At 41.2% G+C, this 14437-nt stretch overlaps 1 protein-coding gene across 5 annotated transcripts in view; it reads left to right on the forward strand.

Annotated features, from left to right (window-relative positions):
- Positions 1-14437, forward strand: part of WDFY4 (WDFY family member 4) — a 278500-nt gene that overhangs the window by 41476 nt on the left and 222587 nt on the right. For all 5 annotated transcript variants that reach the window (XM_089897807.1, XM_089897809.1, XM_089897805.1 and 2 more), the window contains exon 12: positions 6662-7242. In XM_089897807.1, coding sequence (XP_089753933.1) covers positions 6662-7242 — 581 coding nt within the window. The remainder of the gene's footprint in view (positions 1-6661; positions 7243-14437) is intronic.

The raw sequence follows: 14437 nt of genomic DNA on the forward strand, positions 1-14437 counted from the left end.
TCCTCCTTTGTGATGGGTTTCCCATGGACATGCAGCAGGTGATCGGCATTTGCCCACGCATTCATTCATTTAGTTGGTCACTGCATCACACAGGTAGAGTACTACTGGCTGCTGTGGCAAATCAATCCCCCATCCTCAATAGCCTGGCACATTAGAGGTTTCTTTCTTACGTACTGTCCAATCAGTGATTGGGAGGAGTGTCATTCAGGGACAGCAGTCACCTGGGCATCTAATCCAGCCATCAGACAAAGGAAGGGAGAGCAGAGAAAATGGCACACGTTCTTTTTCAGGCCTAAAACTGGTGCGTGCTAACTTCTGTCCGAGTTTATCTGGGCAGGACTCATCTGGATGCAAGACATGCCAGGAAATGTAGTCCCTAGCTGGGCAGCTACTTCCCAGCCACACTGTAAACTATGGAAGTGGAGCCCAAATTGGTGGTGGCCAAACAGCAGCCTTGTTTACTTGCCCAGCATTTAGTGAGCATCTACCAGTTACCAGGTCTGATGCAGAGTGCTCAGGACACACTGTCGTATGAGATTCAGCCCTTGCCAACTGGTAGCTCGTAGACTAGGGCTAATAGTAAGTAAGCAGTCATGGTGATGCAGCACGGTAATGCCCCAGAGGTTGAAGGCAGGCTGCCATGGGAACAGAGAAGTAGGAGAGACCAATGCTGCCTTACGTGTTTGAGGAAGGCTCACAGAGGAGGGAACACCTGAACTGGGAAGAGGAAGCAAAAGGCAGTCAAAGGCACAGGAACAGTGGTTACAAAGGGAGAAGTAAAACTAGGCTGTCACCTTTGGACGACAAAGAGAAGCATATATTTTTGTTTTTGTAATATTGTTAATAATCATCAAGTTATCTTAAAACAGTTAAAGATGATAATAAACATCAGCCTTACAGCTCTCACAATTTTGTTGCTGTTCCTGCTTTTCCATTTCTTTTGTCTTTGCGGGCTTATGCCTTAAAAGAAAAAAAAAATCCCCTTTCTTTTGTTTATGCTGTTTAAGAGAAGAGCAGATGTAAATGCAAATATCTCCCAAGGAACTGACTTGGGGACCTGTCATGTCTATGTGCAAAAGAACCCCCTATGCAATACACACTCATGTTTCATTATCATGCCACTCTGGATCACTGGTGAATTTTATACAATACGAAGTTGCTCTGATTTCCAAAATTAAACCCTCAACCTTATTTAGCTATGACTATCTCTGTACAAAACCATTTTACCAGTTAGAGAATGGCATTCAGTTTATTTTACCTACTTTATTTCTCAGCAGAGCCAATGTCAGGCACTGATGCAACTGTATTCATGTCTTCTCATGACCTAATCCTGTGGAGTTCAGCATGGCCAATGTGTCATGAGAATCCCATCCAGAAGTGGCATTATGACCATAGTTATCATGTATTTCGCAGATGACAAGAACCAAAACAGCGATTTAATCACAGGGTCAAAGAATCAGTGAAGGTGAAGAAACAAAAAAGGAAAGTTAAAGGTCTTTTGAAAGACACTGGAGTCCCATGATTATGTGAAGTAACAGGATTGAGGGGAGCATGTAAACGGGAGAGTAAGGGAGAGAGATATCAAGAATTAATGACAGTTTACAGCTGGAGTGCACCTTAGCTTCATGTGGTCCTATCTTAATATTGGGCAGAGATAGGCCCCGAGAGATTCTAATACTGAATGGTGAAGTTGAGTTTGGATCTAAGACTAGTGATTTAAAATCTGGTGATTTTTCCTCTTCATTTTGCTGTTTGTTGCATTTTTTCTCATATGTCTGTGTTCAGCTTAATTCACAAGAGCCTTATTCTAATAATGAACAGGGAAGGCAGAGAGCAAGGCAGTTAGGACTTTGGTTTTCTATTGGGTGAATAATTGGAAGCCCTATCTATTTCTGACATTCTCATATTGAAAGTCAAACAGATTCATGGAGAGAAAAGTTTTGGAGAGCACAAGTGTTTTTGTGTCCATTATAGAAAAGCTCTCTGCTTTGCTCTTGAAAAGTTCATCTTGCTTATTCTATAGCCCAGAAGCACCTTATTGGAGTGACAGTCCTTGGGTAATAGGACTGAATTTCTAGAATTAGCAATGTAAAGCCATTATGGTGTTTTACAAGATTCAATATCATTTCAGAATCACACTATCAGCAGAGCACATCAGGGATGAACACTGTGTAAGCTTATTTAACAGAGCCATACCCCGCATTCAATGTGCTGTCTTCTCCCTGGGTACCAAGTCACTGCTGGGCAGTTGGGAGGGTGCCCAGAGCCGCCATTGTTCTTCCAGGACTAGGGTGATAACACGTTGTAGCTCCCGTGGGTGGTGGGGAAGGATTGGGCCCCAGAGCCTGTTCCAGCCTTGCCCACCACTGAGTCGTGTGAGCAACTAGCCAACGTTTGCTGGAATCTGATGTGGGATCTGCCTTTGCTCTACATCACTTTGGGAACCCCTTGGGAAACAAAGATGTAAAATTAGTTCTTTCTGGCTAGATTTCCTTTTTTTGGCAGTTGACAGTGGACTCTGCCCAAAGCGCTGTGCCTGCAAAGTGGGTCAGATGTAGGATGAGGTGAAAGTGGTGGAGGGAGGGGACTTCAAAGGCAGGACTCCCTGCCTCACCACCCAATAAAGGTTTGTCATCTCTGAAGTGTATTCACATCATGGTGCCACCCTGATTTCCCTTCCCTGAGAATCAGCCAGCTGCTCTGGAGGAGAAAAATCCTCCAGAAACATGTGACTTAAGGCAGTTGCTCCCAAAATCCAGTGGTGCTTCCATACCAATACAGAGGCACATGTGACTTCACCACCTAATTCTGGCAAATGATAACCGAGTTAAAGAATAATGTAAGCAAATGAATTTCCTCTCCATGGCCAGTGGGACTGTGATTGGGTTATGCACAAATTCAGATTGATTTGCTAATATACATTTAGCTGTTCAACTCTGAGCTTAATCGCATTACCTCACCGGTCCTCCAGCATGACACATGGAAAATTATGAGGAATAACAAATAATAGAATGTGAAATAAATCCTGTTAGTCCTAACGTAGTTAGCGCTTTGCAGCAGACATCCATTTTATAGATTCAAGCTTGAGGAATACTAACTCAGAGAGGATGACATGGTAACTGAGTTAAGGAGGAGAAAATGTGCTTAACGCTGACCTTTCTTGAAATGTGTCAACCCTAGCCTGATTACTTTGACTTCAGCTGATTAAATTTACTCCCTTCCGTAGACTCTCAAGCCTAGGTGATGCATTAACATGCAAAGTTGAATGACAGTAATGGAGACCCTCCTCCCAGGTCCCCAGTTCCTGACAAATCGTTTCCCGAAGTAGTGCAGTATTTATTTTCCTTTATGATAGAAATGTTTCTCTTTAGTTGCTATGAAATTAAGCCTTTGTAATTGGATTTGGGGCTCTTTACTTTATGACTCTGCAAATATGAAATTAACCCCATCCCAAGAAATAATAGAGCAGTCTAAGTTCTAATGAGATTACCCCCATTTTAGATAATGACTTTGAATTTAATAAATCAAACAAAGCAACAATTAAGGTCAGCCATTGCTTTTTTCTCCACCCCTCCCAACAGGAGGAGAAAAGAACCGTCTAGGAATTACAGAGGATAGGCCCTCTGAGAGACACAGACACTATTACTGGTTTGCTTTCTTTTTAAAATATCTGCTCTCAACATTCCTTGAATGATGGAGACCTTCTGAGCAACGTCTGGTGTCAACTTGGACAACTGGAAGATTGTTTCTTAAGGAAAGAGGGGGGTTTTAGTGGTCATCCAGCACTTAGACAATTGCTCTAATCTGATTAGTTTTATTTTTTAATTATTCTCTCTTTTGGGTGTTTGTTTTGTCACACGTCATGTGATAAACAGAAGAGCTCCATTCATTCCATTTGCCTTGGACAACCTCATCGTAGTTTTAGGAGCCACTGAAAACACTCACATAAATCTAGACAGTCTACAGTTTCACAGCTTAAGACTTCCTGATGTCTCGGTGATGTATTTATTTTCCACGGCACGAGTCACATTGAGACAGGTCGAGACACACAATGCAATGCACGCTGTACCACACATTAATGTTCAGCCTTTTGTGTGGATTATCAGTTGGCAGGAAGAAACTACCACCACCACACGCACTTCAAGGTTAGAGTTCATTTCCAACTTGACCAAAGAAACAATATTCTGTGCGGAGTGAGTTGCTCACACAAGGCAGGCACAGAGGACTGGCCCCAGTGTCCTGGGGTTGGGGGTGGGGTTTGGGGAAGGCAGCTGTGGTGATGCAGTCTATAAAGAGAAAGGCCGTGCCTAGTCTAGAAAGCTCTGTGTTGCTAAACCGTAAGGTTTTACATTCACCAAATGTCACTATTCTGAAGAATCTGCTCTAACAGTCTATATACAATCTTCTCTTTAAGGACCTGTCTACAAATATCAAACTTTTCTGGGTTTTGAGCCAAATTCAGAAGTAGTTGAGTCATATCCTCACCCAGGAGGAGAAAGCAGTTGTCACTGCCTGGTCCTTAATGTTTTCACTTTTGCTTCTAGCTTTCAGGCAGTCTGGAAAGCCCATTTCCCTGAAGTCTATCCCACCACTCTCATTTGATCCCCCGTTAGTGCACGGCCCTGATGCTGTTTCTTTTAAAGAACAAAATGACAATTCAATTTCCCCACAGTCACCCCCTGAGCTGTGGTGGGTAGTCTTTGATCTATTAACCACCATAAGTCATGCATTGTTTTCTCCTATAACTGGGAAAAGATCAACTGACCCACACTGGTAAGGATGAATCTTTCTACATCACTCTATATAATTTGTCCACTTTGAACATAATCGTGGCCTTTGGCCTTTTACAGATTCTCCTAGTTTCTACAATCTTTGTTTTTAATTTCTTGAAATGTCATGGATGGGGCCGTGGGAGCACGTTAAGCAGCGCCTTGGTCATCATTTCTCTCCGTCTTTGAAAGAGCCTTGCCTGTATGCATTTACTTAGTCCTGGCTCATTTTGTGCTTTCTTACCCCAAGCTTGGGTTGACTGCCTGCCAAGCAGCTCAGGCTTCGTGTAGCAGAATATAATATTAGATAACAGAATTTGGGTGTTAGGGGTACACATTATACTGTTTCAGATAAACTCTAGTGTTAGGTTAGGGTTACCAGCATTTTAGAGCTAGAGGTAGAAAATTACCTTTGTCCCGCAAAGTGCATGACTTCATATTTCATAGCTACCTGTAACTTTACTGAATTTCTATTTGACTTTATCTATATGAGAATTTAAAAATCTAATCCCTTCCCTCCTTTTTTCTGACCCACCAGTTTTCTCTTTGTCAATGGACTTTCATGCATTATGCTATAGACTGTCACCCTAAACCATGCATTTAAGACACAGCATCACCCCCTCTCTCTCAAATTGGGAATTTCTTTTTATGTTTTGAAACTTGTTTCAAGCATCCTGAAATTGACTTTAAGTTGTGCCTGCCCGGACAATCCTCTTTCTTGTGTCACTGAACACTAAACATTTGAAAGGACAAAACAATTCAAATCTTCCTCCAGAGCAAAACTACAGGGACTGGCCATTCTCTGGGAAACATGCCTAAGAAGCCTGGGTCTTCGATGCAGTCTCATGCTATTTTCATGAATAGTAAATAACTAAATACCAAAAGTTAGAGGCTTTTGATATTTATCTAAGATCATCCATGCATTCCTCACTTTTAGGTGTGAAACTTTAGCACAGAATGATAACTTCTTAAATGTAGTCCTTCTTTCCTTCCGAAACATTTATTGAATACCTACTGTATATCATGCACAGGGCTCAATGAATAGTACATTGGAAGTGCTTAGTAAATATTTGATTTTAGAAGGAATTAAAAGTTTGGCTGTCCAGTAAAAATCTCAGCAATCTGTAGAAGGTAGATTGCATATGTGTGTTGTAATAGCCTAAACTCCACACACGGTCTATATTATATGCTATATCTACATGTTTCCTTCCATTAGGATTTCTCTTCTCCACCTTAATCTCCTCATATTTTCACACCAGGTTTTAAGTAGATTTGTTTGACTATCTTTCATTTATTAGAAGTATCTGTGCTTGCACAGAGAGGGAGGTAAATAGTAATAAGTTGCTTTATATAGATTTCACTGAGTCTCCTTTTGCAATACAGGAAATGGTTCATTCCATAAGTTTAGCAAATATTTATTAAGTAGGTGCTATGTTCCACAGCAGTGAGCAAGCCTGATTTCATGGGGCTTCAATGCAGCGGAAGGCTGAGACAATTTTCAAGTAGCTTCAACACAGTGTGGTGAGAGTTTTGACTGGGGATTTAGAGGTGTGAGCACTCAGCCTGGGATGAGAACAAGCTAAGGGTCAGGGAAAGCTTTGTGGAGGGAGATGCATTTAAGTCAAGATACAGGACTGTAAGTCAACCCTATAAAGCAGCATAGCCTTTAAGAGCAGCCATTTGAATGAAAACACTGAGGCACAACCCAAAACGAAAAGTAAGAGGAATGGTACTGACCTCCCAGTGTTTCAAAGGCGCGCATCGGTAGCTCGCTGTTCCTACGGAGTGGAGCGCAGAAGAGCACCCGGAACGCTTTGGCAGGGATGGGTGGGGAGCTCAGCGTTAAAGATCTGCCTCCTCCATTTCACTCACTTGTATCTCATTGGTTTCAGTCTTTGCTCCGGATCCTGGAGACCCCCAAAGGCCGTGCTGCTTTCAGAGTCTCCAGTGGGTTCAATGGGCTGCTGTCCCTGCTCTCTGACCTGGAGGGGTCTCTCCGGGAGCCCCCACTGCAGACCTGGGGGGCAGTGTCCCCCAGCCAGACCCTGGACCTGGTCCTGCACACCCTCTGTGCTGTGTCTGCAGCACTGTACCTGGACCCCGTCAACGGTGACTTCTTTAGGAGGACCGGGCTGTTTGAGAAGCTGGCAGAGGACCTCTGCTTGCTGGGCTGTTTCGGGGCCCTGGAGGAAGAGGGCGCTCCTCCGCACTCCTGGGAGGACACAAAGGCCAGGCCATTTGCCGATTTGATGAGTGCGGCTTTTTCCTCTGCCAGCCCACTCCCACCCAAGATACAGAGCTGCCTCCAGATCCTCAGCTTCCTGGACAGCATGGCCCGAGGCACCCTCCACCTGTGCAAGGACCTGAAGGACTCCCCGAGGGCGAGGCAGGAGGCGGTTGTGGACGCTCAGAAGGGAGAAGCCGGCAGTGACCCCCAGGGAAACTTCAAGCAGTGGCCAGACCTGGAGGACAGGTAGAGCTTTGCTGCCTGCTTCCCTAATCTGTAATCAGTGTATCTCTGTCTCCCGAGTCCTACGTAAGCACCCCGCGCATGCGTAGTACAAACTGGGTGTGAGGAACCGTCACGTTGTTACTTATTCTTCAGAGTAGGTGTCCCCGCCCGGCGTTGTTCCAGCAAATAGAACGAGACGGAGTTGGATTCAGAAGCAAAGGAAAGCTTTCTTCTTTTATCAGAGAATGGAGAGGTGCCAACTCACTTGCTCTCCTGACAGGCCAGGGGTGGGGCTGCCGTTTAGGGATCTAGAGTGGAGGGGGAGGGGGCGGAGATCGCAGTGCCGGGTGCAGCGTCTCTGCACACAGCTCACCGCCGCCATCTTTAATTGAATATCGTATGCAGCGCTTCTGCGCACGATCCACGGGCTGCAGTGTCCCGTGCAGCCGTTTCGCACTAGGAGCTCTGGTCTGAGGTGCGTGGTGTGGGCCTCTGTGTGCAGTACCCTATGAGCAAGTGAAACTAGAGGAGAGGACACAGGAGAGGAGGTGAGACCTTATTTTATCACCTAGATTCCATTTTGTTTTTCCTAGGGACCCCAGAGGGCTTTGCTGGTGAAAGCAGGACTGTCTTTTCTTTAAATCAAGTTAACTTTGTTTTCAAGCCCCTCTCCCCGTTCACCCACCCCCACCCTGAGAGCTGGCAGAAAACCAATCCAACTCAATACAGGGCTGGGGGATGCTGTCGGGTCGCAGGAGAACCAGGGAAGTTTACCCGATCTTGGAAACTGAGGGCAGAGCTCTGCTGCCCATAGGCTCACTTTCTTCTTTGGCATCTTTGCTGCTCCTGGGAGCTTTGATGCCTGGGCCCAGCCTCCCTGGTATGCCCGGCAGCCTTTGCCTTCCTAGGTCTTATCTCCCCCCTCCCCCCCAACACCTGCCTGGGCACTGCGAGGGTGTGGGTGTGGTCCTTGACTTGTAAGACACAACAGCATCCTTCCCAATTATGGGACTCTTCCTGTTCTTCTTGCTGCTTCCATTTCCCCTAACAAGGACAATTTCTCTTACTTCTGCAGCCTCATCTCCTCAAGGACCTCATACTTTGATAACCTTTTGCTTTCATCCCTGTAACACAGAATTCCACTAAAGCAGGGGAGCACAAAGAACCCCCCACCCCCTTGGAGCGAGAGGGGAAAAACAAAAGAACAAGGCAACAAAATAGTTGGTGTCTTTTTTTCATTCCTCTGAAGAAGCAATGACAAAACACAAATATTTCAGTAAACTATCCTGCCTGCCACCTCTCCAGGTCATCTTGCCTTTAACACCACAGGACACTCTTCTGAAAGACATTGCACGTGTTTCTCAAAGAGAGCCCCCTTTGGCCAGACGTGTCGGGGGTTGGTGGTGAGGGGGATGGATGTCAATTCTCCAGCTACCATAATAATCATGAGATTGTTCCTATCAATTGTTCCTCAGCTGGTTAATCTGGTAAATCAATTAGTTTTCTCACCTTGCATTCCTTCACAATTTGCTCATGATATAATTATTGCTAGATTTGATTTGCTAATTTTTGAAAAGAATTTCTGCTCTTGAGAAAGTTCAGCCTTTCACACTCCTTTCTTGACTATTTTCACTATGAAATTTGTGTTACCCTCATAAATTGGGCAGTGTTCCCTCTTCTATTCTCTGGAAGAGTTTATGGAAAGATTACTATTTCTATTCCTTTCTTTTAAAAATTAATTAATTAATTAATTGGCTGCATTGGGTCTTCGTTGCTTTCTCTGGTTGTGGCGAGCAGGGCTACTCTTCGTTGTGGTGTGCAGGCTTCTCATTGCAGTGGCTTCTCTTATTGCGGAGCACGGGCTCTAGGCATGCGAGCTTCAGTGGTTGTGGCTTGCGGACTCAGTAGTTGCGGCACACGGGCTTAGTTGCTCTGTGGCATGCGGGATCTTCCCGGACCAGGCTCGAACCTGTGTCCCCTGCATTGGCAGGTGGATTCTTAATCACTGTGCCATCAGGGAAGTCCTACTATTTCTGTTCCTTAGCTATTTGATAGAACTTGCCAGTAAAATCTCAGGAGCCTGACGTTTTCTTGAGAGAAGATTTATTCTTTTTTTTTTGTTTTTTTACCTTTTTAAAAAACAGTTTTACTTTTACATAATTCACACACCATAAAATTCACCCATTTAAAATGTACAATAAATTTTTTTGTATATTCACAGAAATACACAATCATTACCACAATTGATTAGAACATTTTTATCACACCAAAAGAAACTCCATACCCATTAGCCATTACTTTCCATTTCCCCTGCCCCTACCTCCAGTCCCAGGCAACCACTAATTTACTTTCTGTATTTAGGGACTTACCTATTCTGGATATATCATATAAATAGAATCATACAGTATGTGATTTTTTTTGTTTCTGGATTCTTTAGCGTAATGTTTTCAAGGTTCATCCATGTTGTAGCATGTATCAATACTTCATTCTTTTTATTGACAAATAATTTTCCAGTGTGTATACCACAATTATACGTTTATCAGCTGATGGACATTTGGATTGTTTTCACTTTGGGGTTATTATGAATAGTGCTGCTATGAACATTCATGTACAAGTTTTTGTGTAGATACATGTTTACATATCTCTTAGCTAGATACCTAGGAGTGGAACTGCTAAATCTTATGGTAATTCTACGTTTACCATTTTGAGGAATTACCAAACATTATGCAAAGTGACTGCACCATTTTACATTCTCACTAGCAGTGTGTGAGGGTTTCAGTTTGAATACCTTCTTGCCAACACTTGTTACTATCTTTTTGATTATAGCCCTCCTAGTGGGGGTGATGTGGTATCTTATTGTGGTTTTGCTTTGCATTTCCTTGAAGGTTAATGATATTGAGAAGCTTTCCATGTGCCTGTTGGTTATTTGTGTATCTTCTTTGGACAAATGTCTGTTAGAGTCTTTGCACATTTTTTAAATTGATGTAACATTGGTTTATAACTATATAAGTTTCATGTGTACAACATTATAATTCGACTTCTGTGTATACCATAGTGTTCTCACCACCAAAAATCTTGTTTCCATTCATCACCATACAGTTGATTCTCCTTACCCGTTCTTCCCTGCCCCATCCCTCCTTCCCCTCTGATAACCACTAATCTGTTGGCTCTCTGTTATCTGTGTTTATTTTTGTTTTGTTCTGTTTGTTCATTTATTTTGTATTTTTTATATTGCATATATGAGTGAAATCATACTGTATTTATCTTTCTCCATCTGACTTATTTCACTTAGCATAATACCCTCAAGGTCCATTCATATTTTTGCAAATGTCAAGATTTCATATTTTTTATGGCTGAGTAGTATTCCACTGTGTGTGTGTGTGTGTGTGTGTGTGTGTGTGTGTGTGTGAGACATCTTATCCATTCATCTGTTAATGTGCACTTAGATTGTTTCCATATCTTGGCTATTGTAAATAATGTTGCAATGAACATAGGGGTGCATATATCTTTTTGAATTAGTGTTTTCATAACCTTTGGATAAATACCCAGAAGCGGAATAGTTGGATCATATGGTAGTTCTATTATTAATTTTTGAGGAATCTCCATACTTTTTATTTACATTCCCACCAACAGCATATGAGGGTTCCTTTCCTCTGCACCCTCACCAGTACTTGTTGTTGCCTGTCTTTTTTATAATAGTTATTCTAACAGGCATGAGGTGATATCTTATTGTGGTTTTGCTTTACATTTCCCTAATAATTAGTAATGTTGAACATCTTTTCATGTGCCTGTTGGCCATATGTATGTCATTTCTGGAATTTCTACTTAGCTCTCTGTCCATTTAGAAAATTTTTGTTGTTGAGTTGTGTGAATTTTTTTTTAAATTAATTAATTTATTTTTGGCTGCGTTGGGTCTTCGTTGCTGCACGCAGGCTTTCTCTAGTTGAGGTGAGTGGGGGCTACTCGTTGCGGTGTGTGGGCTTCTCATTGTGGTGGCTTCTCTTGTTGCGGAGCATGGGCTCTGGGCGCGCGGGCTTCCGTAGTTGTGGCACATGGGCTTAGTTGCTCCGCGGCATGTGGGATCTTCCCAGACCAGGGATCAAACTTGTGTCCCCTTCATTGGCAGGTGGATTCTTAACCACTGTGCCACAGGGAAGTCCCTGTTTGACTTCTTTATATATGTTTTGATTACTGTAGCTTTGTAGTATAATTTGAAATTAGGGAGTGTGACACCTCCAGCTTTGTTCTTTTTTCTCAGAATTGCTTTGGCTATTCAAGCCCTTCTGTGGTTCCATACAAATTTTAGGACTTTAAAATTCTATTTCTGTGAAAAATGTTGGGATTTTGATAGGGATTGCATTGAATCTGTAGATTGCTTTAGGTAATTATGGACATTTTAACAATGTTAATTCTTGCACTACTATGTTAAGTAAGAGTGGTGAGAGTGGCATCCTTTTCTTGTTCCTAATCTAAGAGAAAAAGCTTTGTTTCTCACTGTTCAGTATGATGTTAGCTGGGTTTGACATATATGTCATTTATGGCCATTATTCATTTTATTCAGAGTTTTATCATAAATGGATGTTGAATCTTGTCAAATGCTTTTTCTGCCTCTATTGAGATGCTCATATGATTTGTATCCTTTTTTTGTTTATGTGATGTATCATATTGATTGATTTGCGAATGTTGACTCACCCTTGCATCCTTAGAATAAATCCCACTTGATCATGGTGTATGATCCTTTTAATGTATTGTTGTATTTGGTTTGCTAATATTTTGTTGAGAATTTTTGCATCTATGTTCATCAGAGACATTGGCCTATAATTTTCTTTTTTTGTGTTGTTCTTGTCTGGTTTTGGTATCAGGGTAGTGCTGGCCTCATAAAGTGTGTTAGGAAGCATTCCCTTGTCTTCGATTTTTTGGAAGAGTTTGAGATTCTTCTTTGAATGGTAGAATTCACCACTGAATTTGTCTGGTCCTGGACTTCTGTTTTTTGTGATATTTTTTATTACTGTTTCAGTCTCCTTACTAGTGATCAGTTTATTCAGATTTTCTGTTTCTTCATGAATCAGCCTTGGAAAGTTGTGTGATTCTAAGATTTTATCCATTTCTTGTAGGTTGTCCAATTTGCTGGTGTATAGCAGTTCAGAGTACTCTCTTAAAATCCTTTGTATTTCTGTGATATCTGTTGTAACTTCTTTTTTGTTTCTGATTTTATTTATTTGAGCCTTCTCTCTCTTTATCTTGGTGAGTCTAGCTAAAAGTTTGTTAATTTTGTTTATCTTTTCTAAGAACCATGTCTTAGTTTCATACTATTGTCTTTTTAGTCTCTATTTCATTTATTTCCATTATGGTTGTTATTATTTCCTTCCTTCTACTGACTTCGGGCTTTGTTTGTTTTTCTTTTTCTAGTTCATTTAGGTGTAAGTTTAGATGCTTTTTTGAGATTTTTCTTATTTCTTGAGGTAGGACTGTGTTGCTATAAACTTCCCTCTTAGAACTGCTTTTACTGCATCACACAGATTTTGATACCGCATATTTGTGGTTTTTCCAGCTTTCTTCTTGTAGTCGATTTCTAGTTTCATACAGGTGTGATTGGAAAAGATGCTTGATATGATTTCATTCTTCTTAAATTTATTGAGATCTGTGTCCCAACATATGGTCTACCCTTGAGAATTTCTATGTGCACCTGAAAAGAATGTATATTCTTCTGATTTGGGATGGAATGTTCTGTATTCATTTAAGTCCATCTGCTCTAATGTTTCACTTAAGGCCCGTGTTTCCTTGTTGAATTTCTGTCTTAGTAATCTATCTATTGATGTAAGTGGGGTATTAAAGTCCCCTACTATTATTGTGTTGCTGTCAATTTCTCCCTTTAGGCTTGTTAAAATTGCTTTATATATTTTGGTGCTCCTACATTAGGTGCAAATACATTAATAGTTGTTATGTCTGCCTGATGGATTATCCCCTTTATATAATGTCCATCTTTGTCTCTTGTAATCTTTTTTTGCTTGAAGTCTATTTTGTCTGATATGAGTATGGCTGCACCTGTTTTTTGTTTTTTTTTTTTTGGCTGCTATTTGCTTAGAGTATCATTTTCCATATCTTTACTTCGAGCCTATATTTGTCTTTAGAGCTGAGACGAGTCTCCTGGAGACAGCATATAGTTGGGTCTTGTTTTTTAATCTGTTCAGCCACTCTGTGTCTTTTGATTGGTGAATTCAGTCCATTTACATTTAGGGTGATTATTGATATATGAAGACTCAGTACTGCCATTTAATCTTTTGTTTTCTGGTTGCTCTGTATTTTCATTGTTTCTTTTTCCTTGATTTTCTGTCATTTTAATTTGGTGGTTTTATATGATATTTTTCTAAGTTTCCTCTTTTTTATGTTTCATTTCTCTGCTCTAGATTTTAGTTTTGTGGTTACCATGAGGTTTGTATAAACTGTCTCATAGATTACGTAGTTCTTTTTCTGCTGAAAGCGTCTCATCTTCATTTGCCTATACAGATTTTGTCCTTGTCTTCTTCCCCTTTTATGTTTGTTGCCACAAATTATCCCTTTTTATGTTGTGAGTTTATTACCAAATTGAAGTAGCTATAGTTGCTTTTAATGCTTTCCCCCCCCCTTTAACCTTTATGCTATAATTGTTTAACAACTAACTCTGGTGAAGAGTTACAATTTTCTGATTCTGTCTGTTTATTACCTACGCAAAGTTTTTTGTACTTTCGCCGTTTTGTTTCAGGTAGAAGAGCTCCTTTCAACATTTCTTGTAAGGCAGGTCTAGTAGTGATGAACTCCCTCAGCTTTTGTTTGTCTGGCAAAGACTTTATTTCTTCTTCATATATGAAGGATAACTTTGCTGGGTAGAGTGTTCTTGGTTGACAGTTTTTATCTTTCAATATTTTGAGTATGTCATTCCACTCTCTCCTGGTCTATAGAGTTTCTGCTGAGGAATCTGCTGATAGCCTAATAGGGTAACTTGTAGGTTACTGTCTCTTTTTTTTTTTTTGTCTGATTGTCTTTAAAATTCTTTATCATTGACTTTTGACAGTTTTAATATAATGTGTCTTGGAGAAGATCTTTTTGTGTTGAGATAATTGGGTGTTCTGTTAGTTTTGTGGACTTGTATATCCAGTTTCTTCCCAGGTTTGGAAAGTTCTCAGCTGTTGTTTCTTTAAATAAGATCTCTTCTCCTTCTGGGATACCCGTTATCCTT

This window comes from Delphinapterus leucas, chromosome 16 (assembly GCF_059928025.1).
Source record: "Delphinapterus leucas isolate spDelLeu-1000000601 "Yukka" chromosome 16, BTC_Dleu_Yukka2, whole genome shotgun sequence".
NCBI lineage: Eukaryota > Metazoa > Chordata > Mammalia > Artiodactyla > Monodontidae > Delphinapterus > Delphinapterus leucas.